General features: G+C 46.6%; 1 protein-coding gene across 1 annotated transcript in view; it reads left to right on the top strand.

The window, feature by feature from the left end:
* WDFY4 (WDFY family member 4) overlaps positions 1 to 24,880 on the top strand; it is a 232,750-nt gene that overhangs the window by 105,214 nt on the left and 102,656 nt on the right. The window contains exons 35-38 of the mRNA XM_052640371.1: positions 335 to 573; positions 1,375 to 1,496; positions 2,988 to 3,173; positions 3,890 to 4,026. Coding sequence (XP_052496331.1) covers positions 335 to 573; positions 1,375 to 1,496; positions 2,988 to 3,173; positions 3,890 to 4,026 — 684 coding nt within the window. The remainder of the gene's footprint in view (positions 1 to 334; positions 574 to 1,374; positions 1,497 to 2,987; positions 3,174 to 3,889; positions 4,027 to 24,880) is intronic.

Here is a 24,880-nt window from a genome sequence, read left to right as displayed (position 1 = left end):
TTCATGACACAGGTCATTGAGAACATGTGTGTGTGTGTGTTTCATGCTGCAGGTCATCGAGAACATGTGTGTGTGTGTGTTTCATGACGCAGGTCATCGAGAACGTGTGTGTGTGTTTATTTCATGACGCAGGCCATCGAGAATGTGTGTGTGTGTGTGTTTCATGACGCAGGTCATCGAGAACGTGTGTGTGTGTTTATTTCATGACGCAGGCCATCGAGAATGTGTGTGTGTGTGTTTCATGACGCAGGTCATCGAGAACATGTGTGTGTGTGTTTATTTCATGACGCAGGCCATCGAGAACGTGTGTGTGTGTGTTTGCTTCATGCCTCAGGTCATCGAGAATGCCTCTTCTCAGAAGGACACTGCCATCAGCGCTCTGTACAGCAGTTTAAATAAAGCCATCCTTTACAGCCTCTCCAAGCCCCACCAGTCCCTCTCCGAGTGCCTCAGCCTGCTCAGCACCCTGGGCTTTCTGCAGGAGCACTGGGACATCCTGTTCGCCACCTATAATTCCAACGCCAGCTTCCTCATGTGCCTCATGCACTGTCTGCTGCTGCTCAGCGCAAGAAGGTTAGAGCTGCTCTCCTCAAATCCCTCTACATGGCAAAGAGACCTCCAAAACCCAAAGGGACTTTATCCTAGAAATTTCAATAATGGGCATTCTCATACACTGGTATTTTTTCATATCCTTGTTTCTCATTTTTGGTTCGATCCACAAACATGTACTGTCTATTCTGCTTGGTTGGGTGATGGGCCCAGAGAAGAGGGTACTTGGACATGAATACCCCCAGGAATTCTGGAGCATGTGGCCCATAGGGAACGTAAGATGTGAACCACCACACCCTATTTAGAACCAGCTATATGATGTGTGGGATTCCAGCAGAATATAAATACAGGGTTCTTGTTCAAAAATTACTAAGAATTTCAAGATTGCGACAGCAGAGCCCAAACATGGGACCCTTCCGAGTGAGGACCATAAGCAATTGCACGAGCCACAGGCCCATGAAGCTGGCCCTGGCCCCATTCCACAAGCAATGAGATTAGTGCCAAGTAAAGGCAGATTTCAGTGTTTCAGGAGTCTGCAAAAAGAAATGATGGGGAAACCCAGAGAGGGAGGAGGGGGCCTGTTGGGAGCATAGATGATATTTAATAAGAGAAATAAAAAGAGTTTTTTTTTTCTAGAATGCGTCTGTAAAATATCTGTTATGGAAATTGTCATAGATGCTTGCTTTAACTGGATTAGACAAGTTTTTTTTTTTCTTTTTTCATGTTGATGTGTACTGAGTTTGCAGGATAATTATTTGTAACAAGGAACAATGAAATGATTCCAAAGAAACTGGAGTTCATGATGAACAATCTCTTCTCTACTAGTTATCCAGAAGGATTTGGATTGGAACCCAAGCCTAGAATGACTCCTTATCATCAAGTCTTTCTTTCTCCAAATGAAGAAGTGAGAGAAAAAAGAGGGGACGAATTCCCAAGCTTGAGCGATGGTACATTTTATTTGTTGTTTGTTTGTGGAGGAGTAGATGGATAGTGGTAATTGCTAGGGTTGCGTTTTTCATTTTTCTCCCCTAAGACAAGGGAGCAAATACTATGAAGAAGATTCTTTAAAGCCAGAAGAGGTCCTAGAAAATGTAATCATATAGCAAGGTAATGTGGTAGAGAATAAAATTGGAGTGATCTTTGTATACAAGAAATAGAATGGATGGACGTATGTGTGGATGGATAAAGGGAAAGTTCTGTGGGACTCGGTGAGACTAAGAACTTGGTATACTAACTAAAGCCTGAGAACTTCTCTGTAAGTTGATTTAACTTCTTATCTGATCTCTTGACTTTTCTTTGGACCACTAGATGTGGAAACGGGTATGCTATCTCACTCAGTTCAAGCTATAACCTAACCGTCTCTCGGCTTTCTTCTCTAGAAAATAGAAATGAAGTAAAGCACCTCATTACTTTATAAGATATTTGGCTTACTGGGTTTTATTCTAGGATTTGATAGCATCAAATCAAGTTACAGGGATTGGCAGTGTGGGGGGGGGGGCGGGGGCCGGGGGGGGGGGGGGAGAGAAAGGGCAGCCAGATCCACATATCTGAGAAATTTCTCCCTCTTGATCCAGAATGCCTCAGCAGAACTTCTGCCACATTAGTTGGCTGACTGTGACACTTACCTTGTGATATCTTGTGATGCCAGGTGGAAGGGGCAAGGGCCCTTCTTTTCTGGGCAGACTTGTGCCCAAAGCCAGTGCTCAAACATCTTGTGTGTTCAGAGTTTACTCTGCTGCAGTCTTAATTACAACATGAATACTTGCATTCTGGGATTTAACTAGTAGAGTGGACTGAACAATATCCATTCCCCTGGGGTGAGAAAGACAAGCTATAGAGGCTGGTACTGAAGAGGGAGCCACGTGACCCCAAATCAGAAGACAGGCGCAGTTCAGAGTAGAAGGCTAGGCACAGAGCAGCTACAACTGGCTGGCTTTGCCCATCCCCCTGCAAGTCCTGGGCACGGGACGGGTTGGTAATTGGAAGTATGAACAGAGAGAACTGGCTTGGTGCCTGGGCCCCTGGGTCCATACCCTTGAGGGGCTAACATGAAAGTCAAGGTTCGAAGGAACTGTTTGCGGGGAGCTATTTTGTTACCTAGAGCTTACACAGGGTATCTCTCTGTTTGGTATCTAACAGGATTGGGGATGGGAGGAAGAGGCTCATTGAGCCCATCAATCATGTTTCCCAGCTCTGGACACGTGAGGCAGGCAGGACTTGGTGGTGGAGATGGGGGAGAGGCCAGGTCACAAGGATGTTGGTAGCTATTATCCTTGTCCTGTGGCTCTACATACTGACAGCTTTCTGGCTGGAGCTTGCAAGGCTGAGGTGATGTTCAAGAAAGATGCACATAAAAGGAACATGATATGCCATCTCCTGGCTTTCTCTGGGGGAAGCACTGAGGCTGCTCTGATTGTGCGATGCACTCTCTCCATTAGTTCAGCACAATATCCAGAAGACTGTACGGATTCTCTGGCAGCAGCTCGTGGCACAGAGGCGGCAGGAACTGGAGGATACCTTCAAAATCGATCTTTCTGTGAAACCTGGAGAGAGTGACGTGAAGATCGAGGAGGTCACCCCGCTCTGGGAAGAAACGATGCTCAAGGCCTGGCAGCATTACCTAGGTCTCTGTCTTCTTGGCTTCAGGGAACAGAACTTCTGAGTCTCAAAGAGCCGGGCTCCCCCGGAGTTCCACTCAGGGCCCAGAGCCTTTTACACCACACCTTCTCTCTCATCCCTTTGGTGGGTGGGATTTACATCACCGAAGCCTCCTAAGTCTTTGCTCAAAGGACTAATGCTGCTTTGCATCTCAGATGAAAGGAAGGCCAGAGGTGCCAAGCAAGCAAGCAGACTCTAGTAATCTCTTAGAGGAAAGGGCCTCATGTTGGAGCTCTAGCTTGGACTCTGGGACTTAGGGTTTTAGGTCCTGCCCTGGTATTCACATATCCGGTTTGAAACCTTGTGCCAAGTCATGCAGTGACCTGGAGTCTCAGGTTTTCAAGTTCCAAGTAAAAGTCTTCATCTGAAAGATATTAACAGCTTTTGCATTCTATCATCAGTGACTCAACGTTTTTACTCTCGTATTAGTCAATGCCATTGTAGGAATGATGTGTTAAGTTTCATTTTAAAGAGGTCATGACTCACATACTTGCTTTTAAGTTTCTCAGCATCAAAAAATTCATAATGATTCAAACTTTTAGGCTAGGTTGTTTCCCTTATTGGAGACAGGCATACTGGGCTTGTGCCCCTGGAAGGCCTTTTGAGAGCCAAGCAAGCTATAGAAATCATGTGTGTCTCTCTCTTAATTTCACCTCTGATGTCTTTGCTTCTCTATCATCAGCATCTGAAAAGAAGGCACTGGCCAGTCGCTCGAACGTTGGACACCACGGCAAAGTTTCTTCATGGAGCGGCAGCTTGTCCTCAGCCATGAGGCTGATGCCTGGGCGGCAGACCAGGGACCCTGCATGCAAAGCGGAGGTGAGCCCAGACCCCTTTGCCTTAGAAAACATCAGACATTCGCTTCAAATACCCATGTGTTATGGCTTTTCTCTCTCGCCCCTGGTAGGAGCTGCTTCCGTGTTCTTCCAAACATTCAGGGGCAATGCCTGTGGCTTCCCAGTAGAGCCTGCACTGGGGAGTCAGGTCTTAGGTTACCTTTAGATAGAAGTTAATACGGGCCCTACTTGAGTGCCAAGAGCCGCTGTTCCTTGAGGCATTAAAACCCAAGCCAATCCTCGTGCCCACTTGCTTCGTGCCAGGCGTACTACAAGAGCACTACCCCACCGCTCAGCAGGAGCTGGGTGTGTGGGCGCAGCACAGGGGGCTGAAGCGCCATTGGGAGACATGGTGGTGGGGCCCCTTGACCACGTCGGGATGAGCTGTTGGGGGTTTCTCACCCATGTCTCTAAAACTGCATATCAAACCAACCTAAAACTCAGTCATACCAACATGACTGTGTGTGTGTGTGTGATCATGCATGCTATGGTAAGGGATCTGGGGCACAGCAGGAGTTAGGGGCGTCTCTACTCCATGATGTCTGGGGCCTTAGGTGAGATCATGGGAAAACTCACTTACACATCTGGGGATTGCTGCTGGCTCTGGCTGAGACTGTTGACCAGAACACCTACATGTGATTTCTGCATGTGTCTTAAGCTTCCTTACTACCTAGTGGCTGAGTTTTACATTTCCATAGTGAGGGAGAAGAAGAGAGAGAAAAATGGAAAAAGGGAGAGAGAAAGGTGGAGGCCCCATTGCCTTTCATTCATTACCCAGCTTTGGAAGCAATGCAACATTACCTCTGCAGTGGTCCTTTTTGGTCCAGACAGGCACAAAACTCTTCCCAGGTTCATGGGGAGGGCAAATAGACTCTACCTCCTGGTAGGGAGGTGGCAAGGTTCTGCGAGAGCACATAGTATTGGAAATATTGCCTAGGCTCTCCTTGGAGAACACAATCTGTCATATATTCTGATGCTGGGGTCACTGACTTACCTTTAGCAGCAGAAGGTAGTCCTTCAATAGTCATAGCCTTAGGATCAAGAGACCTTGGGAAATTCACGTAACTCCTCTGAGTCATTTACCTCCTGACCTCTGCAGTGGGACAAATACCTGTGGGAAACAGTGAGAAGGGGCTCCCCAGGGGGTGGGGGAGATGGTTGGCAGATACATTACACAGTTGGAGCTCTGCCCATATAACTTTGGAGAGTGAGGTTGACTCCACATGTGCTCAGAATCTAGGTCTTGCTGTCACCACGGGTCTGTTATCCACTCTGGTCAATGCCTGATGGGGAGGGCATCATCGCTGGATGCTGGGAGAAGAGAGGAATGAGGGGCTGCCTGCAAGTGCCCAGACCTCCTGGGGAAGGGGAGCTTCTTCTTTCCAAGCTTCAGAAACAGTAGATTTCAGGACAAGCAGAGAAAGCCCAAGATGAAAAGGAAGATGGAAAATGAAATTGACTAGGCTGGCTGGGCCCTGGTGTTCAGAGCTGAAGGAAGGCTGTGTCCTCAGCGAATTGGCTTGTGGAAGACACTGCTCATTATATTTGTCTACAGACTTACTGGCTGACTGAGTGAATAACTGAGGTTTCTGTGCCAGCTACACCACACAACTATTTTTAGTCTCATTTTATAGATGTGTGATAAAATCTAAAAAAAAAAAAAGAAAAAGTCAAGGGCTTTGCAGCCAGGAAGTGGCAGAGTGGAAATAGGATCTTTATGCATGATCTCTGCACTGCTGAGCACGCACTTAGACAATTCCATAACCTCTCAGAGCTTCGATTCCTGGACTTCAAACCAGAAGTGTGCTCTGCTTCCACTAGACTGTGTGGAAGCACTTGGAACGTGTAAGTGCTTTAGAAATAGAACAATTCACAAAAATCCAATTTACTTTATAGCTCAAGGCGAAGACCATCCCGCCTGTGGTTCAGCTGCCCCACCCTCAGAAGCAGGACCATCCCTGCTTGTGCCCAAGCACTTGCTCCTCACCAGTGTCATTTGTAGCAGCAAGGGTCCAGCCCCTCTTCCCTGGGCTTCTCTGAAGCTTCTAACTCCTTGACCAAGTTAGTGGTCGCTGTCCCCAGGAGGACAGGTTAGTCTGGCTGGGCAGCTGGGGAAGTGACGACTGGGCCACTGTGTTTTATGGGAACCCCGGCACTATTGAAACTACCTGCCTCTTGCCAGGTCGCTGCCACTAGCACAGCTTAGCACCTCTGAGTCCTAGGGAGGTCTGCTGAGAACAGCCCACCTGAAAGAAGCTTGAGTAGACAGCAGTGTTTGGAGCCATGTCAGTTTACAGATGACTTATACAATAGCAGTTTGCTTTTGGCTCACATGGAGAGACCTGAAAGGAAGAATATTTGAAGCTGGCTTTGTCTTTGGTGAAGGCAAACTGCTGAAGATGTCTTCTATAGCAGCTGAGGTCTCATCCATCCGTTCGTTCACTCCACAAATTTTTATTGAGTGCTTATTCAGTACTCTGCTCTAAGTACTGAGATTACAGAAGGAGAAGCCAGCATATTTTCTGCTTCTAAGGAGACTGCATTCTAGTAGGTGAAGATAGACAATAAGAAGATAAGTAAGTTTGTAATGTTGGGGTGCTAATTGCAATAAGGAAAAATGGAGCAGCAAGTGGGGTAGGGTGAAAAGAGAGGTGCTGGGCCACTTGGATGGAGGTGGCCAGAAGTCTTCTCTGGTGGGGAGGTGTGAGAGCAGAGAAATAAGGAAAGATAGGAGCCTTGTGACCCTGGGAAAGAATGGTCAGGCAGGGAGGACCACCGGGCAAAGGCACCGAGGCAGGAGTGTGTTGGAGGTCCTAGCAGTGTGGCTGGACTGCAGTGGGGGCCAGATAGCCTCAGGGTACATGTCCCTCAGCTGTTAGTACCAGGAAGGACTGTGCTTTTCCGCAGCAACTTATAAAAAGGAAAACTTCTGACACGGTTATGTTTTCCTCTTTCATTTGGGCACTTGGAAGCCAGAGAGATAAGCATGGCCCAACAGGGGTAACCACACATGCCCAGTGGGGTAAATTTTTGCAAACACATGTACAAGCCACGCATGTATTTGCATACACTTCTTGGTTGAGCCCATTTTACCTCCAGCCTATCTTTTCTATAGCTTCTTCTGTCTTGTGGAATTTTAAAAGACAAGTCATTTTTGAAACAAAGGGGACCCTGCTTTAATTTAAAAAGAGGAACTGAATCTTTGCTGAGCAGCATCTCCTACCAGTAACTCAGTCTGGGATGGGTACAGTGCCTTGAGCAGCATCTCCTACCAGTAACTCAGTCTGGGATGGGTACAGTGCCTTGAGCAGCATCTCCTACCAGTAACTCAGTCTGGGATGGGTACAGTGCCTGGCAGTACGTGGAAGGCTCTTAAAGAATGTATGGGGAGCTGTCTCGGGCTCTCCCTCCTTTCTGTGGGAAGCAACTTGCCAGCCTGTAGAGCCCACATCCGTCACCCCTCACGCTAGATGCCTTTGTTGCTAACAGAAGGCGCAACTTCTCAGGTACGTATGTACACTGTGATGCCATAGGATAAGAACACAACTATTTGCCCTGGGGTCTGTTTAATTATTTTTAAAAATTAATTTTGATTATTACAGCTGATTACACCTCAGTGAGCAATGTAATTGATATTTTCTAATGTATCCCAAGGAACATTTTGTACAACACGCTTTTTGTTGTTGAAGGTTAAAGACTCCGTTATTGGTTTTTCCCTAAATATGCCCACATCATTAGTCCCTCCAGCGAGAAGGTCGCCATCTGGAAAAAGCAGCATGGAGACATTATTCAGGCACAAGTGCATGAAATTGGTGTTTCTGCATCTTCTGTCTCTCTTCTGGAAAGAAGAGGCTTGTAATTAAAGGAGCTGGGTTTGGAGGAAACATTATTCATTTGGTGTTATTCCTTATCATGTCAGCAGCTGACAGCTCTAGAGCACTGATAAATTGTTTCTTGGAGGGAGACACACAGCGTCCGATTCCTGATGCCTTTTACCTAGCTTCACTTTCAGTAGAAAATGCTCGCTTCTTGGCAGGTGAGCTGAACTTTGAGGCAAGACTGATATGGTAGATGGTATTTCTTCTTTCTCTCCCCCTGACCTCCATCACAGTCCCTTCTGGGATCAGAATGTGAAGTCATGGTCTCTACCAGGGTGAAGGCTATGGGCGTAAGTGTATAGGACAGAGGTTGGGACCCTGGGTTCCCTTGAGGTCACCAAAGGCCAACTGAGGGTGCCCAGGAAGTCACTTTATTATGCCTCTCTCAGCTCGGGGAGATCAGAGGGCACACTCTGGCCAGCCATCCCTCTTCACAGCAGGTGACTCTGGTCACCTGCTCAGCTTCAGCCTTTCTTGTTTAAAAATAGGTTGGGAAAACACCAACAACAAATGTTGGCTTCCTAGTCTTGGCAGACACAGCTTGTTATGGGAAATTAGGTGACGGGTCGACAGGGATTCTGTGTACTATCTTTACTGCTTTTCTGTGGATCCAAAATTATTCCAAAACATAAAGTATGCCATCTTCTGTTTTTTGTGTGTGTTTTTTTAAGCATCAGCAAAGAGAAAGTGGGCACATGGAGCATGGGAGCTGGAAGTCAGGTGGGAAGGGGTTATGAGGATGAGTGGATGTGAGGAGGGGGATGGGCATGGAGGCAGATCAGGGGGGAACTGGGGGTTAAGCAGGAGAATGGCATATTTCTGTTTGTATAGGTTGTGTTGGAGTTTAGGACCCTTGGGAGAAGGGACAGGCTGGGGCTGTAGTGTCATTCACGGGGGAGATGTTGGAGGCTGCAGAGTCAGTGGCTGCAGCAGTGGAAACCAAAGAATATGCAAGGGAAATTGTTTAACCATGACCAGGGTTAGCAAAACAAAATGAAGGGCCACGGAAGACGGGTCCTAGCTCCAGGCCTATTGAATCAGCCAGGAGAACGGAATGCACCCACGGGTGGGAGGCGTGGGAGGTGTGTGATCCAGACGCTTCCTGGCGCTCTGCGGAGCGGGGGAAGGAACAAACCAGGGAATGAGAAGGTGGATGTTGGGGGCCAATTCTATCCCATAAGGAGGTGGGAGCCCCTCTGGGTGGACACAGGCCCCTGACCTGTGTCTTGTTCGGCAAAACACGAGCTGGATTTCACCCCACTGTCCTCTGGTGATTAACTGTACCCATGTGGACAGATGTCCCATGCAGGGGCCACGTACACCTCACCTGAGCAAACTTAGAAGGTTTATAGTGAAGCAAAAGGGTGGAGAAGAGCTGGGCTTGTGTCTGCCACATTTCCCTGGTTTTGGTGATAGCTGAGCAAGTTTTCAGCTGCTGTTTCCAAAGTCTTATATTAAAATGCTGACATGACCCACGGAGGGAAGCTAGGGCCCTATTAGAATTAACAGAGAAGAGTGAGAACTCCCTGAGAGCCAGAGAAGGGCACACTGTGGTGGCTAAAACACCAAAGACAAGTTTTTTGCAAGAATGTAGGTCTGCCCTGGCAAGGACATGAAAGCACTAAGCATTTACTCCAAGGGCCCATGAGGTCTTCTGAAGGCTGCCCTGTGGGTGAGCCCCTGCCCACCCAGACACAGCAGAGTTTCCTGCAAAACCAGCAGTGCCCATGCCTGGGGCCTTGATGGTCTCCGAGGCTGGTCACTTGTGTGGGTAGGACGACCATGGTCCTGCCGCTAGCTACTTCCCTGAACGTGTGCCCGGGTCCACTACATCCCATCCCCGGCCGTGGAGCAGCCCTGCCCCTGGTGGAGGAGGGGATGTTGGCTGAGACCAGCAATGGGGTGATAGCTCGGCTAAAAGCAGTCTTGACTCAGGTCCCTAGCAAGGAAAATGACATTTGTGACCATCCACTCTGCGAATGTTACCCGTTTTCCTTTTTAAAAATCACTGTGGAAATTTTCAAACAGATATATAAGTAGAGAAAACAAAAAAATGAATCCACATGTATCTATTCATCCCTTAACTTACACAATTTTCAATTCCTGGCCAATCTCGTCTCTTCACTATCCCCGCTCACTTTCTCCCTCTGCCCAGAATAATTCTGAAGCAACCTCCCAGACATCATATCATTTCATGTGTAAATGTTCCTTTAAACTTATTTTTTCTTTAAAGAAATCGTGATGCCTAAATTAAAAGTGCAGAAAAAGAAGGAAGAGTGCAGAATGGAAAGCTTGAGTGGTCACTCTGGGAGTGATCAAGCCGCTCTCGGTCTTGCTTTCTGGCATGTTTGCCTTTGTCTCCTGCTGCTGAGAAATTTCAGTCTTGCTGATACTGAAAGCACCGCGAGCCTCTGTTTCAGGAAGGAGGGTGAGGTCTGATGGGACACAACGTTTTCCGGTTTAGTGTTTTGGCTCCTTCGTGTCCAGGGGTGAACAGCCCTTGAGGTTGAAGCCTCAGATTTCACTCACCTGTGAAATGTATCATAAGGCAGGAGCGCCCCAGTGCTGGGAAGAACTTTTTGATAATAGCAAAGAATGGGCTTTGAAATGACGGAGAAGTTAAGTGGTAGAGTCCGGGGGACCAACCAAGGAAGTCAAAAAGCAATGATGGAATCAGAAGTTAGAATTCCCAGAGATGTTCTACTGTAAATGAATTATGCCGTAGTCTGCGGGCCAGAGTATTTCAGAAAGAGTGAGTTTATTAAGAACAAAGGGCAGAAATAAAGAGGGCGCCGCGAGCATAGCCGGCAGACCTCCTAACTCGCCAGGGAGAGCCGACTGTTAGAACAGCAGGCTGGCTCAAGGGAGAGCGAGCCTGTTTTTATGGCCTCAAGACAAAGAAAATTCCTGCTGGAAGGATGTCTTCAGGTGATTGGACGGGTTTTTCCCTAATATGGGGTCAGGGAGCTGGATGGTTTAGATCAGGGGGGCTCACGGCAACGGTTGCTACGGGGGTTAAGTCACTTCTCGAGATGACCTTGGTGTGGGGCTCCGCATCTGTGTCCTCAGCACGAGGCCTTGCACCTATGACCTTCGTTTAAGGCTCCACAAGTTGTAGACAAAAGTCTTTAAGAGGGAGAGTGCACGTGTGCATGCCCAGCCGCTCAGTCCTGCCCGTTCTTTGTGACCTCGTGGACCATAGCTCCCCAGACTCCTCTGTCCATGGGATCCTCCAGGCAAGAATACTAGAGTGGATTGCCATTTCCTATTCCAGGGAGTCTTTCTGACCCAGGAATCAAGCCCATGTCTCCTGTGTCTCCTGCATTGGCAGGTGGGTTCTTCACCACTGCAACACCTAGGAAGCCTTTCAATAGGGTGTAGGAAATTTTAAAAATCTGAAATTCTGAAGGTTCTCATGGGGACTATTTTTACTTAAACTTGTCATAAATTCAACAAGATGTTCATGGGCAGGAGGAAAAGGACTTTTCCAGGAGATGAATGTGCCTTTAAAGAGATGTTTGGAAGCAGGGAGCCTAAATGTGGCTTCCCAGGCAGTGCAGCCATAAAGAGTCTGCCTGCCGGTGCAGGAGGTGTAAGAGATGCGGGGCCTGGCGGGCTATGGTCCATAGCATCACAAAGAGTCAGACACGACTGAAGTGACTTAGCACAGCACAGCTTAAATTTGAGGGAAAATGAAGACACGTGAGGACTTCTGAAAGTGAAGGAGGGAGAGAACCCAGAGATTGGTGAGGTCTTGATAATACATTCTCCTGGTGGCGCAGGAGGGCAGAAAGATAGCCTGTGTCAGCACATCGGTGGAGGAATGGGCTCAGGGAACGAGCCCCTGAAACCATGGAGAAGAGGAGGCCTGCAGACACAAGCTTCATGAGCAATCACAGTTGCTCGTAAGCCCTGCAATGCTCAGTAGGGGAGAAGCCTTGTGAGCCAGCAGTTAAATGGGACTCTGTTAGAGGATGGAGAAGGCAATGGCACCCCACTCCAGTACTCTTGCCTGGAAAATCCCATGGGTGGAGGAGCCTGGTGGGCTGCAGTCCATGGGGTCGCGAAGAGTCGGACACGACTGAGCTAACTTCACTTTCACTTTTCACTTTCATGCATTGGAGAAGGAAATGGCAACGCACTCCAGTGCTCTTGCCTGGAGAATCCCAGGGACAGTGGAGCCTGGTGGGCTGCCGTCTATGGGGTCGCACAGAGTTGGACACGACTGAAGCGACTTAGCAGCAGCAGCAGCAGCTGTTAGAGGGATAAAAGCACTCAGAAATGAATGAGAGTGGGTCCAATCCCTGGGTTGGGAAGATCCCCCAGAGTAAGAAATGGCAACCCACTCCAGTATTCTTGCCTGGAAATTCCATGAGCAAAGGAGCCTGGTGGGCTACGGTCTATGGGGTCGCAAAGAGTTGGACCTGACTGCGGGACTAAGCAAACAGCACATGTCTTTTAAAAAAGACTTTGGAAAGTGCGCTGCTTCTACTGATGTGAACGTTGTTCCCGGACCTTCTATTAAATGGAATCTTGGTTTTCTTAATTGTGGCGGGTAAGGCTGCCACTGACCCTTTCTCTTGATGCTTTTCCCGAGATAACTGACCCTAAAAATAATGCCACCCTCCCCGGCCTGGTGTTAGGGCTCTTCACGGTGTGTCTGGACTAGAATTACTTGCAGAAAGGGCCTCCATTAAGTTCTGGCTGTGGCAATATTCAGAGACAAGAAAGAGAAGAATGGCGAAATCCTGTATCTTCTTGCTTAAATCTCTGAAGTGTCCTATTTCACTTCATCCGAAAGTGAAGCCCATGTATGATGTATCATAGCCCTTGGTCAGGCATGCAGATGTTCCCACAGCACGTGCAGAATGGGGTTGCCCAGGGCAGGAGAGCATCCTGGTGATGGAGCTGGGGACACAGCACTGCAGGCGCACGGAAATTCACCAGGCCAGGGCAGCCTGTGTGTGTGTGTGTGTGTGTGTGTGTGTGTGTGTGTGTGAGGATTAGCCCTTTAGGCTTTCTTCTAGTGGCCTGGGCACTCAACCAAGACACCTCCTCTCTTAATTTCTCTTTTTGACACACACATGCACAGGCATTCATGCTCACACATGTATATGCATCCCATTCTTTGTTTTAATTTTTATTTTATTTTTAAAAATATTGTTTTATTTCACTGCACCAGGTCTTAGCCATGGCCTGAGGGATCTTTGATCCACCATGCAGGTTCTTTACTTGCAGTATGCAAAGTCTTAGTCGCGGCATGTGGGATCTACTCCCCCAACAGGGATTGAACCCAGGCCCCATGCATTGGGCGCTCAGAATCTTAACCCCTGGACCACCGGGGAAGTCCCCATATGACCCATTCTTAAAACAATAGATGTTAGAGCCCACAGGAAACATATGTTGTGAAACAGAAACTCCGTACCACAACCGGCCACAGACTTAGGTCCCAACAGCAGCGGGGGTAGAAACAGCAGTCCCGTCACCAATACACAGTATCCAGAATGAGGGGGAGGCACACTGTGAGGCTGATGGCAACAGCGGCTTTCCTTTCCAATTTTAAGAGAGGCTGAAATATTACCAGGCTATCATCACAAGTCCTTGTTACAGGAGTTTGAAAAATAGAAGTAAACGAACAAAGCAAACACTGATACCTTTAATGATGTTTCTTTACCAAGTGCATCATTTGTGAGACAGCTTTATCTTCATAATAGAAGGATAATTAACATCACTAATTATCTAATTAAGTTCATTAAGCATCCACCAACGTTGCACCGTGAAGCTGACATTATGTTCTTCTGTCAACAACTGCTTTTGATTTCTTAGGAAGTAATTAAAATGTAAATTAGCATGCGATTATATGCACAGGGGAAGTTTTGATTCAGATATTCATTTCAAAACTGCTTAGAGCAACGTAGATTTTAGGTTTTTTTTTTTTTCATCAGTAAAGCAGACATTTTGCTATTAATGGTATATATTAAAGTTGCCATTTGTTCAATGTTTGAATCATTGCGAGATTACAATGCTGTGTGCAGAGACTTTAGTTGGTCTATTTGCTACTGTGTTTCGTGCTTTTGTGCATATTTGATCATTTTATTTAGCGTGTGTGTTTGTGCCCTTTGTGTTTAACAATATCGCAACTGATTTTTTTTTTCCTGAAAACTTTCTGTTACTTAAATTCTTTGGCTGAGCTTGCCCTTTAAAGGCATTTTAGGTCAACTCTTTCAATGTATTTTTTTCCATTTGGAAAACAATCAATGACTTGCTCAGAGCATGTGTCCCTACGCACACAGGGAAAAGGGAAGTTGCCCATATCAGATATGTGGTCTGGACTTCTTGTTTGCAGATTCACATTTTTCTGCTTTCTTAGGGCAGCCCCTTCGTTTCTGATGAAATGGGCCTGTGGTCATGCTGAATACAGTACCTTTGTTGGATTAGGACCTTTCCTGAAACATCACAGTCTCTAGACATTTGCTGGAAAAGAGGCTCCCAAGACAGAAGCCACCTTGCCCAAAGCCCCAGGGCTTCCCTTCTTCAAATGATCCTGATGGAACCCTAGAATTGCTCTGCTTTACTAAAGCCTACAGTTTACTGTGAGCTCTCAGTGCCCATGATGCCACGATCACCATCTTCTCCCATGAAGACACTGGGCCGTCTTAGCATCTAGCTGATGTCATCAGTTCAGGGAGGAAGAAAAGTCTCTTCTCAGGATGCTGAACCTTTTACACTACTTCTTGGATAATTTTTTCCAGGGATGGATTTAGGTAGTGATAGATCCAGGCCCCTCACTTATGTAGGTACAAGATAAATGCAGAGAGAAATACAGAGGCCTAAGAGAGACTGCCTCTTGTCCTCTTGAGATGATCAGTGTCAGAGCTTGGCCACGAGTAGAGCCCGGTGAACTGCTAGCTGGTCATCACTGTGGGTGCTGATATCCCTGTAGTCCAAGCAGAGAGAGGCTGGTGTCCTGGGGCCCAGGGCGGGACACATTACAGCGACTGTGGATTGAGGCCAGCCAGACCACAGTGACGCCTGCTAAGAAACTCACTGGCATGGGGCCAGGGACCCACTTGGAGATAGGCATTACTAGGACTGATCCCCAAGCTCTGCTGATAAGCTGTGAGCTGTGGTGTAGTCTATGTTGGCCTGGGAGAAGGGCACCATCTTTCCAGAGAGGGCTTCTTTTTCCAATTCATACAAAGGACAGTGGCTAGGCTAGCAGAGACCCTGACCTGACCAGGGGATCCTTCTGCTAAAATTGCACGATGGTGACCTTCTCCTAACATGTAGCAAGTACCTATCTCAACTAGCACATAGAATTTCACTATCAGTGTTATCGACTTTTTACTGTTAAAACTTAATGTGGTCTACTATATCATGACTTACTAAGAATGCAAAGGCCACAGAATAAGAGTATTTAATACTGACAATAACTTACTTGGTCCCATGGCTGGCTCATGGTCCTGCGTCCTGCTGGTCACTGTAACTGGCACTAAGGAATGGCTCCATCACCGTGCTCTGCAGAAGGGGAGCCCATCAAAGGCAATCAATACTTTATCATATGTAGTCCAACAGCACATGGATTTATTGAAGATATAGTAGTCCTCACTAAGAATATAGAGATGAATAACACAGGACCTTACATTTAACAAACCCTTGAAGTCCAGGTATTTATCTCTGTAGCTAGATTATATCTAAGAAGAACTACAGTAGAAGCATTTCTGAAAAAAAATGTAGATAGGTCAATATTTTATAAATTAATAGATCCAAAATTTGCTTAGGAACTTGAAAAATGCTGGGTTGAATCCTTTTGAAAACTAAATTCAGTCCTTTACTTTGGAGGCTAATTATACCTAGGAATCTATTTTGAGGTTCAGGTTTTTATAGATTAGATTTCCTAATGTGAGGTATGCCTGCCTTCCAGAAACTTATGTTGTGGTTGGGGTGGGGTAACATCATTACAGGAAAGGCTTTCAACTTTTAAAAATTATGATTTTGGCTGGGGAAAGCACATCTTTTGATTATTTATTCCTCTAAATTTGAATATTTAAAACTTAAACGTATTCATTGGTGCAGAATGCTTCAGAGTTCATAAGACAGAAATGTCCCAAACTATATAAATGATAAAAAACGACAGATGGTCGTCGGGTGGAGAATCCGTCTGGGGCCCCCCAAGGCGCCGCTGCCATCACAGCCGCCAGCCCCTCACTCCCAGCTTGGCCGCGAGGCGCCTGCCGCGTGAGTTACAGCCGCCGTCTCGCCCTGGGACCCATCTATTATGAGAAACCATTTTGGTTAATTAAAAAAGTCTTTCAAAGTCTCAGAACAGGAAGTTCTGAAATTTTCTCCTCATCACTGTTGTCGATGGGGGTTGGTGCAAACTTGGCTCCAGGCCTGTCATGGAAGGAAATGGGCCTGGATGTGGAGAAGGGCGTGGAAACAGCAGAGAGCATGGAGTCCAGGCCTGGGAGGTCTCTCAGGCGTTCTTGGAGGCTAGAGTATCTACCGGTTTAATTAGGAATGATGGGAGGAGCAGCTGAGCTTGAGCATCAGATGGATTCTTCCAAGTGGTTCCTGACTCATAGACTTCTTTGTCTGGGATCTGGTGTGCGGGCTAGGGGCAGACTCGTGAATGCCACAGGTTGTGAGTGATAATAAAGCTGAGAGGGAAGAGTAGCTGTTGAACACCTGGGGAATGAAAACTCCCGAAAAGGACTCGGCTAGTGCCAAGGCCTGATGGCAGGCATGAGTTCATGTGTTGAGGACAGAGGGAGATCAGTGTGAGTGGGTCACAGAGACTGGATGTAAGGCAGGTGCAGGGAGAGGGTGGTGGGGGCCAGCTGTCACGTGCCGCTTCACTTTTCTCGGCATCTCAAAGGCGCCCGTGTCTGTGACTCCATCCACACGTGCATCTCTGCCACCATCTCTCTCTCGTCTGCTGAACGCTCACTTCTGATCTGGACCTTCCCTCCTTCAACCTTGCATGCACATCCATGGATCGTCTACCATATCCCAGGCCTTGGCTTAAGGCCAGAGGATGCTGACAGTAACAAGTATGCCCTGACCCTCTAGGTGGGTGAAATAATTACGGTGTTAACAAGCTGAAGTCGAGCTGAGACTTGGAGGAGCATGAGGAGGAGGAAAAGGAGGAGAAAGGATGTGAAGGGAGGTCCGTGGTGACGGAGGGGCCCCTCTAGACGCAAAGGAACTGTCGTGGGCCAGCTGCTGCCTTTGCGTTGTTACTGGAGTATCATATCCTGTGTATGTTGATCCCATGTATGTGTTTATTTATATTCTGACTCACTCCCCAGAGGATTTATGGTATCTAATGTGATGCATGCAATAAAATGAGGAAATGAAATCAGGAAAAATAAAACTCAAAGAGAAAGTCAATTCCTAGGGAATGAAGATCATAAATATGTGGTCCATAACGGCTCACAGTCAATCAGCTACAGCATGCCTGAGCTTTCTGGCTGTCCTTGTGGAGTGGGAGGCAAGATAGCTTATATACTTATTCCTCACCCGGCAATCATGCTTCTGCCAAGAGGCAGAGAACGGGGACTTAGGGAAAACAAAGCTGGCGGTCCCTCCCAGAAGCTCACTGTGCCCCATCACACCGTCATCACCCTCATTGTGAGCTCCTAAAGATCAGGTCTCATGATGTCATGTTTCTGATTAACAGCCATCATTTGTTCCTACACTGTCCAGGGGAGGCCTCGGACCCATGCCCATAGTGCAAGAAGCCTGGTCCTCACTGTTTTTCTGAGTTTCCTTCCTGTGACCATCTTGCACAGTGTTCGTGCCAAATGGGCCCACTTCCGTGTTTTATCGTCATGCGCCCTGTCTTCTCCCATCTCTACACTTGGGCAAATGTCATCCCATCTGCTTGGAAGAGCCTGCCCCTTCCATCGGACCAATTGCTTCTCCTGTACTTTAAAATCACTGTCCCTCCTGAAAGCCCTTTCCAGCCTGGCCATGACCCTTGTGGCCACAGTTACCTATTTTTCAGTCAAATGGCTGCATCTATGCAGGACCAGCTTAAGGGAGGGAAGGGCTGGTGCTGATTATGTTAACTGTGAGTCATATGCAGCCCAGCAGTGGACACCTACTGGCAAGTCCCGGTGTGGTCCCCAAGAGAGCCCAGGTGAGTGGACACGTGCGACATCCTGGCACACAGGGATGTCTACAGTCAGGGCTGTCGTCCGGAAGATCCTAGTAGGGGCCTAGATTGTATTCAGTCCTGTCTCAAGAGCTCAGGCTAAGGGTTCTGTCTAGATGTGGCCTGTGACCGGCTGCTGCTGGTCATAGTGGCCTTGTCTCTCTCCTTACAGCCTTCTCTAAGAAGAAGAGGGAGCCTTCTCCATAAGCTCCAGCTGACCTGTTACTTCCGTTTGCATTGCCAGTTCCAGCATCCAGACTGTCTCAGTGACAGGCATTATTTGGAGTCAAGGAAGCTGTATTAGTTTGCCGGGGTTGCCTTAGCAAAGTACCGTGGACTAGGGGCTTCACCAACAGACATTTATTTTATCACAGTTCTGGAGGCTAGAAATCCGAGATCAAGGCGTCTGTCTGCAGGTTGGGTTTCTCCCGAGGCCTTGCTCCTTGACTTGCAAATGGCCTTCTCCTCCTTGAGAGCATCCCTGGGAACTGCTCCCTTTCTTAGGAGGACACTGTCCAGATTGGAAAAGTGCTACTCTAAAAGCCTTTGTTTCAGTTACCTCTTTAAATGCTCTCTCTCTAAAGTATCGTCACACTCTGAGGTACTAGGAGTCAGGGCATCACCATATGGATTTGAGGGGAACATAATTCAGTCGATAACAGCAACCTCAATTTCACTATGTGTCCAGGGGGAAAGTGTTTCCATGGGTTGCGGCCTCCCAGGGTAGAGTCTCACATTCATGTCTCACTCAGACCCTAAGTCACTCGCAATTCCTAAGCTTCTGCTCCTGCCCAAGAAGGTTTGGGTCTCCATGAGCCTCACCTCTGAGGATGAAGATGACAGAAACTTGCAAAGACCCAGCAGAGTTCAGGAAAGGTCAGCGTGCTGACGCTTCCCATCTGTCTGAGTCTCACAGAGGCTCTGATGCCCAAGGTAGAGACAAAGAAAAGGGAAGCTGGCTTCCTTGCAAAGACTCGGTGCCTGCAATTCCGAAGCTTTTGTCTTTTGCTACATGGGAGGTTTTTTTTTTTCAAGTAGTCAGTCTCCATGTACTCATGATGATTGAATTTAATAAAAACATCACAGTTCAAAAAAGACAAATTAGAAACCTCCATTCATCTCAGAAATTAATATGTGAGTGAACCTAACAAGAGAGGAATTGCGCCCTGGCGATCTGCTCCCTCTTCACCCACTCTGAGCACCCGTTGTTTGTCATTACCGCTGGAAATATGATTATTACTCTGGTATGGCTCGACATTTATTAAGAATCCAGGGGCTTTGTCTCCAGAGTAGAGAAAAGTGCAATTATCTGGGCATTTGGAGGAAAAAGCATTTCCTGGCCTGAGTCATCCAAATAACTTTCCTCCACAGACACCTTGACCACAGCTTGCTGCAGACCCAGGCCATTCTGTCCCTTGGTCCCTATTTGCCTCTTTCGTAACCGACTGCTAATGCTTGGCGGGTACGCACGTAGGCGTTATACAGGATTCGCTGACAAACAGGGAAAGCATTTCATTGCTTTCTCATTAACTGCTTCTATCATCTAACTAAAACCAGGTCTCCACCAAGAACTTATTTTTGAAGGCAGACGATTTATCAGCCTTTATGTAGAGAAGGAATAACAGAAAAGTTACACAGGTCATCTGTTTATTGAACATTTCACAACCAGGAAAATACAGGATTTCAGACGGGTTTAAACGTGGCGGGGGGAGTGAGTGCCAGAGCTGCCCAGCTCCTGCCTCTTGTTCTTTGCAGACCAGGCTGTCTTGTCGCCTGGCCCTCCTGGGCCTCATTAATCCTGACCATGAGGAGTGCTTCACTCCAGGCAGGGAGCGACCAGCTGCAGAGAATTTGTCTCAGAGAAGTGGCAAAGCTCACGAGCTTCATTTCAGTCCCTCAGACTTTTATCTATTGTCTCCATCTGCCAGGCCGCTGGGGACAGAGATGGGCAGTGTCCTTGGAAAGTTTATTCTAGTGGGGATTCAGGTGAGCAACCCAGTCACCGTGATGTGGAGCGGCTGCCTCTGCAGGGCCCACCACTCTGCGGTGGGGCCCTCAGGGGCTGTACTAGGAATGAGAAGAGTCTTCCTGATAATTTCTGGTTGCACCATAATAACAAAGGGCTTACACAGACAGGCTTTCCTTGGCTGCTCACTGCCACCCAGCTACTGGCACCGTTAATCCAACCCCTCAGCCTGTACCAGTGGAGGAGAGGTGACCAACACATGACCAGTATGGCCAAGGAGAACGTGGGCCCTGTGGTGGAGGAAGCCCCTTCCAGATCCACAGTTCACGATTGCCAGGATAAATGGGAGGGAGATCGCCTGAGTTTAACTCGAGCCTGTCACTTGTTTCTTTGGCCAGAAAAAAGAATCTGGATTTGACACTAAAATCAAACAGTGTGGTTATTGCTTTTCTTTTATGGATCATTAGCGCATATTTAGAAATCTTAAACAATTATAAAGAAAACTGCCTGCGGTGGAATCATGTTATATGGAGTTAAGTTTTAAAGCCTATTAATAAAATGAAAATCAAGTTGGCAATGATACTCTTCAAAGTCCCTTCGATTATTGATACAGAACAATAGCATCTGTGGTTTCGTGTGTTCTGTACCGTCCTTTTGCACATCCATCAGGCAACTTTCCCGCCACTTGGGGAATGAATTACTATTTCTCTGTTAAAGTGTCTGGTGAAATGATTGGCTTGTGCAGTCTGGGGGGAACAAGACTTACCAAAAATTATTTATCTTCAAGCACAAGAATTATACTCATTGCAATGAATTGTTTACATCCAAGAAATATGTGGAACCATGTCCAACTGAGAAAACAGACTCATCTATTCCACCTCAGTTTCATCATGGGACTTAGGTGACAGGGTTGTGAGAATTCCATTGTATTTTTAATACATTTTTTATTTTGGAATACTTTCCATGTACTTTTAGTGTTTATATTCAACACCTCCCTATATCCTTTGCCCAGTTTCCCCTGTTGTCCCTGTTATACATTATCACAGTAGATTAATCAAAGTTGGCATTGGTACATGACTAGTAGTGAATCTCTAGGCATACTTTGCTTTCACTAGTTTCCCTACTAATCCGAGAACCAGTGCAAGGCACCACACGGCACTTAGTCGTCACGCCTTCTTAGTTTCCTCTGGATGCTGACAATTTCTCAGACTTCAATTATTTTTATGACCTTGACAGCTTAGAGCAGTACTGGTCAGATATTTTGTAGAGTGTACTTCAGTGTGGGTCTGTTAAACATTCTTCTCACAATTATCCTGAGGTCATGAATTTTTGGAAGGAAGACCGCAGAGGAGACACGTCCTTCTCATTATACCGTATCAGGTCAGGGGTGCCTGACACCCACACTGTATCCTCACTGGTGACGTCAGCCCTCATCACACGATCGCGATGGGGTCTGCCAGATTTCTCCGCTGTAAAGTTACTATTTTCCCTTCCATCCTCTGTTCTTTGGCAGCAAGTCGTTGAGACCAGCCCATTCTTAAGGCAATTAAGCTCTGCCCCCTGACAAGGGAAATATCTAGACACAACATTCTAAATTCTTCTGTTTGAAAGGTTTGTCTCTTTCCCCCCTAATCCATTTATTCAATCTTTTATTTCTATCTGTAGAGACTCATCTATATTTATTTTATAATTTGGGTCATAATCCACCAAGCTTGTTATTTATTTTGTTGCTCAAATTGTTTGAGCTTTCTGCTCATAACATTTAATTGATTTCACACTTGCTTTCACTTAGCTCTCTGATCTTTTTTCACTGATCACAAATACATTTCAATGCAATTCTACTATAACCCTTCCTAACATATTTCATGTGCGTATTATTCAGGAAAAGATATAGTACAGTAACAAACGTTCCCCAAACTGACTGCCTTGAAATAGCAAAGGTTTACTTCTCACGTGTGCCACACTGTGAGTCGGTCCCGAGTCTCCCATGCCCTAACCTCACCCAGCGACACCAGCTCAGGGAGCAGCCATCTAGAACTTGGAGCACTGCCGTGACAGATGAAAAAGAGCTTAGCAAACTGAGCCTGAACCCTTAAAGTTTCAGCCCGCCTCCCTGGCCTCACCTGGCTCAGAGGCAGGAAAAGCGGTTATGCCGTGTATCTGCAGGAGGAAAGAGCTCGAAATATTCAGCAAATAGCCCTAACAATCAGCACCCTGTACTTTCTTTCCGTTCCCCTTTCCATGCAAATCTATACACATTTAATTGTTGTTAGCACGTTATTTTCTAACTTCATTTAAAAAAAATCTCAATATATCAACAACCTGGTTCCATATCATCAGAACCTTTTTGACACCAGGGCTGCAGTGAACGGTTGTATAGGTTGTGCACAAAGGCCCTTGGCCAGAGTGGCAAAAGGAAGCTGGAATCCAGCCTTGCTCCCACTGTTCAGCTTACCCGTGCAGTTCCAGGGCAGCATCTGCTCAAAGGGGACACGAAGGTGCTGCACGCACTGGTGGCGGCCCTGTGTGTATGCAGTTTGTGGTGACTGCATAGCCTGACAGCAAGAATGAACCTTCCCTCCATGTGTTGATGTTTAAATTGTTTTATTTTGTGCTGCTATAAACAGGATGGTGGAAAATGTTGTTCAGTGACTATCTGGGCATCTATTTTATGATTTCCTTGGAGTAAGTAACTGGCAGTAAAAACGGTGGGTCAGAGGATGAAATGACATCATGTATGTCAACTCTGGTAGATGCACTGGCGTTTCTCACCACTGAGTTCAGTCCCAGACCGTGCCAGGGTTGGCTGGAGAGGCCAAGCTTACAGCTGTAATCGTGGTGCTAAGCTTCTGAGCCGGGTCTGAGGGGTTGCGTTTAGATGCTGGCTTTTCTCTTTTCTGGCTATGCTACACAGCTGTGATTACAGGACTAATGATGCTTTAAGCAAACAATGTAATGTCTGTCATCAGTGACAGCAGGGACTTCCTACGGGAGAGCTTGAACAGGAGGGTCGCCAGCAGCTGGCCAGCCCCAGGGGTGCTCCTGGCAAAGGTGGGTGCCGCCAAGCTGAGGTCGGCTCACTTACAGGTGACCTTCAGATAGGCTGTGTCGTGCTTTCCATTCCAAGGTCTGATCTGTATCCTGTAGCCAAACCCTTCCCTAAGGAGGCACTGGGACGGCAAGGCACAGGCTCTTTAAACCAGACCTGCTTTGCCTTTCACATCTCCAAACAGCCCTCTGAGACCCTTGGTTCTACTTCAAAGATTCTCGAACTCTTTAATACACAGGCAGTTGCTAAGCAAAGGCTATTTTGCTCCCATAAGCAACGCAGAGCTCTGCTCTGAATTTGTCCCCCATCCATGTGTCATATCCACTGCTGCCCAGGCAGATGAGCTTCTGCCCTTGAACCAACCCAAATCGTCCTCCTCCTGTCTCCACATCCTGAGCGTGACAACTTGCCAGGGCATGGAAGTTCTTAGAAGTCCCTAGCAAAGCAGTAATTTGTTTAGTACTATGGTGACGCACAGGTGGGATCCATGCGGGAGGAGTCTTGGGGTGGCCTAAGACGTCATCCTCTGGTGTTGCCAGCTCCTGTATTGTTGGGGTCCCCTGTCCTCAGCTTCCTATTCTGTAAAATGGGAATCATCGTAATATAGATTTGTCAGGTGGCTAAATATTAAACGTGGTAATGCGCATGGAAACTCCTTTCTCAGGTGCTATGTGGACAGTAGTTATTGGCTGGAATGTTGAGACAGCAGACCAAAGGATGACAAATATTTGGGCCACCGACACTCCTATATACACCATTCAGGTGCCCTTGGTCAGGTCCCTCTCCCATCCTCCTAATCCACCATTCCAAGCCTTCCCCTGCTCAGCGCTCAAGGGAAGCAGAGCCAGATTTTCCTCTACTTCTGCACTGTGATAGCACATTCCTGTTTGACAGAAGCTGCTCTGCGTCCAAGTTCCCCCAAGAGTTCTCTTCTCCTGCTGCACGTCTCCAAAGTATCATATTAGGAAAAAGACTGGGCTTTTGCCTTAAATGTAAAATTAGTCAAATTTGTCAGCATTCTATGTCATTTGCAGAGCTCATAATGATTGTTACTTATAAATGTGCATAAACATGTAACAGCAATATTAAGGAAAATTTTGTAAACAAAAGAAGAGAGAAAGAAAGAAATCACCCTATTCCCACTACTCCAAAACATTAACTGGGGTTTTAAAATTATATTGTTTTCATAGTTTTGAGTCTTTGTTGATAAACACTTTTCTATTTTATTGAACTATGAGACACATAGAAAAAAGTGTTCAAGTCACACATATACAGATTTAAGCATTTTCATGGAGTGAACATGTGACCACTACCCAGGTTAAAGAATACACCATTAAAGGCTCTCTAGAAGCACGCCCAACTTCATGCCCCATTCTAGTCACTAGCACCTTCTACCCTCAAAGTAGACTATTTCCTGGCAGCTAACATACATCAGCTTTCTACGTTTCACTTTTATGTTTATGAAATAACATGTTTACTTTTCTTTCTGTTTTTTTTTTTCACTCCAAACTCTGTGATTTATCCATGTGATTATCCATGTGATTATCCATGTGCTTTATCCATGTCATTTCATGAAGCAGGAGTTCATTTATTTTCATAGTGACCAAACAACATTTTCATACTGTTCTCAAACTTTTTGGTCTCAAGATCTATTTACCCTCTTAAAAATTACTGAGATTTCAAAGAGCTGCTGTGTCATATAGACTACATCTATTGATATTTACTGCATAAGAAATTAAAACAGAATTTTTTAAATGACATTTATTAATTCATTTAAAAATAGCA

The sequence above is a fragment of the Budorcas taxicolor genome, chromosome 5 (genome assembly GCF_023091745.1).
Source record: "Budorcas taxicolor isolate Tak-1 chromosome 5, Takin1.1, whole genome shotgun sequence".
In the NCBI taxonomy this organism is placed as follows: domain Eukaryota; kingdom Metazoa; phylum Chordata; class Mammalia; order Artiodactyla; family Bovidae; genus Budorcas; species Budorcas taxicolor.
The sequence above is the reverse complement of the archived record's forward strand: the minus strand, read 5'-3'. Positions and strand labels throughout refer to the sequence as shown.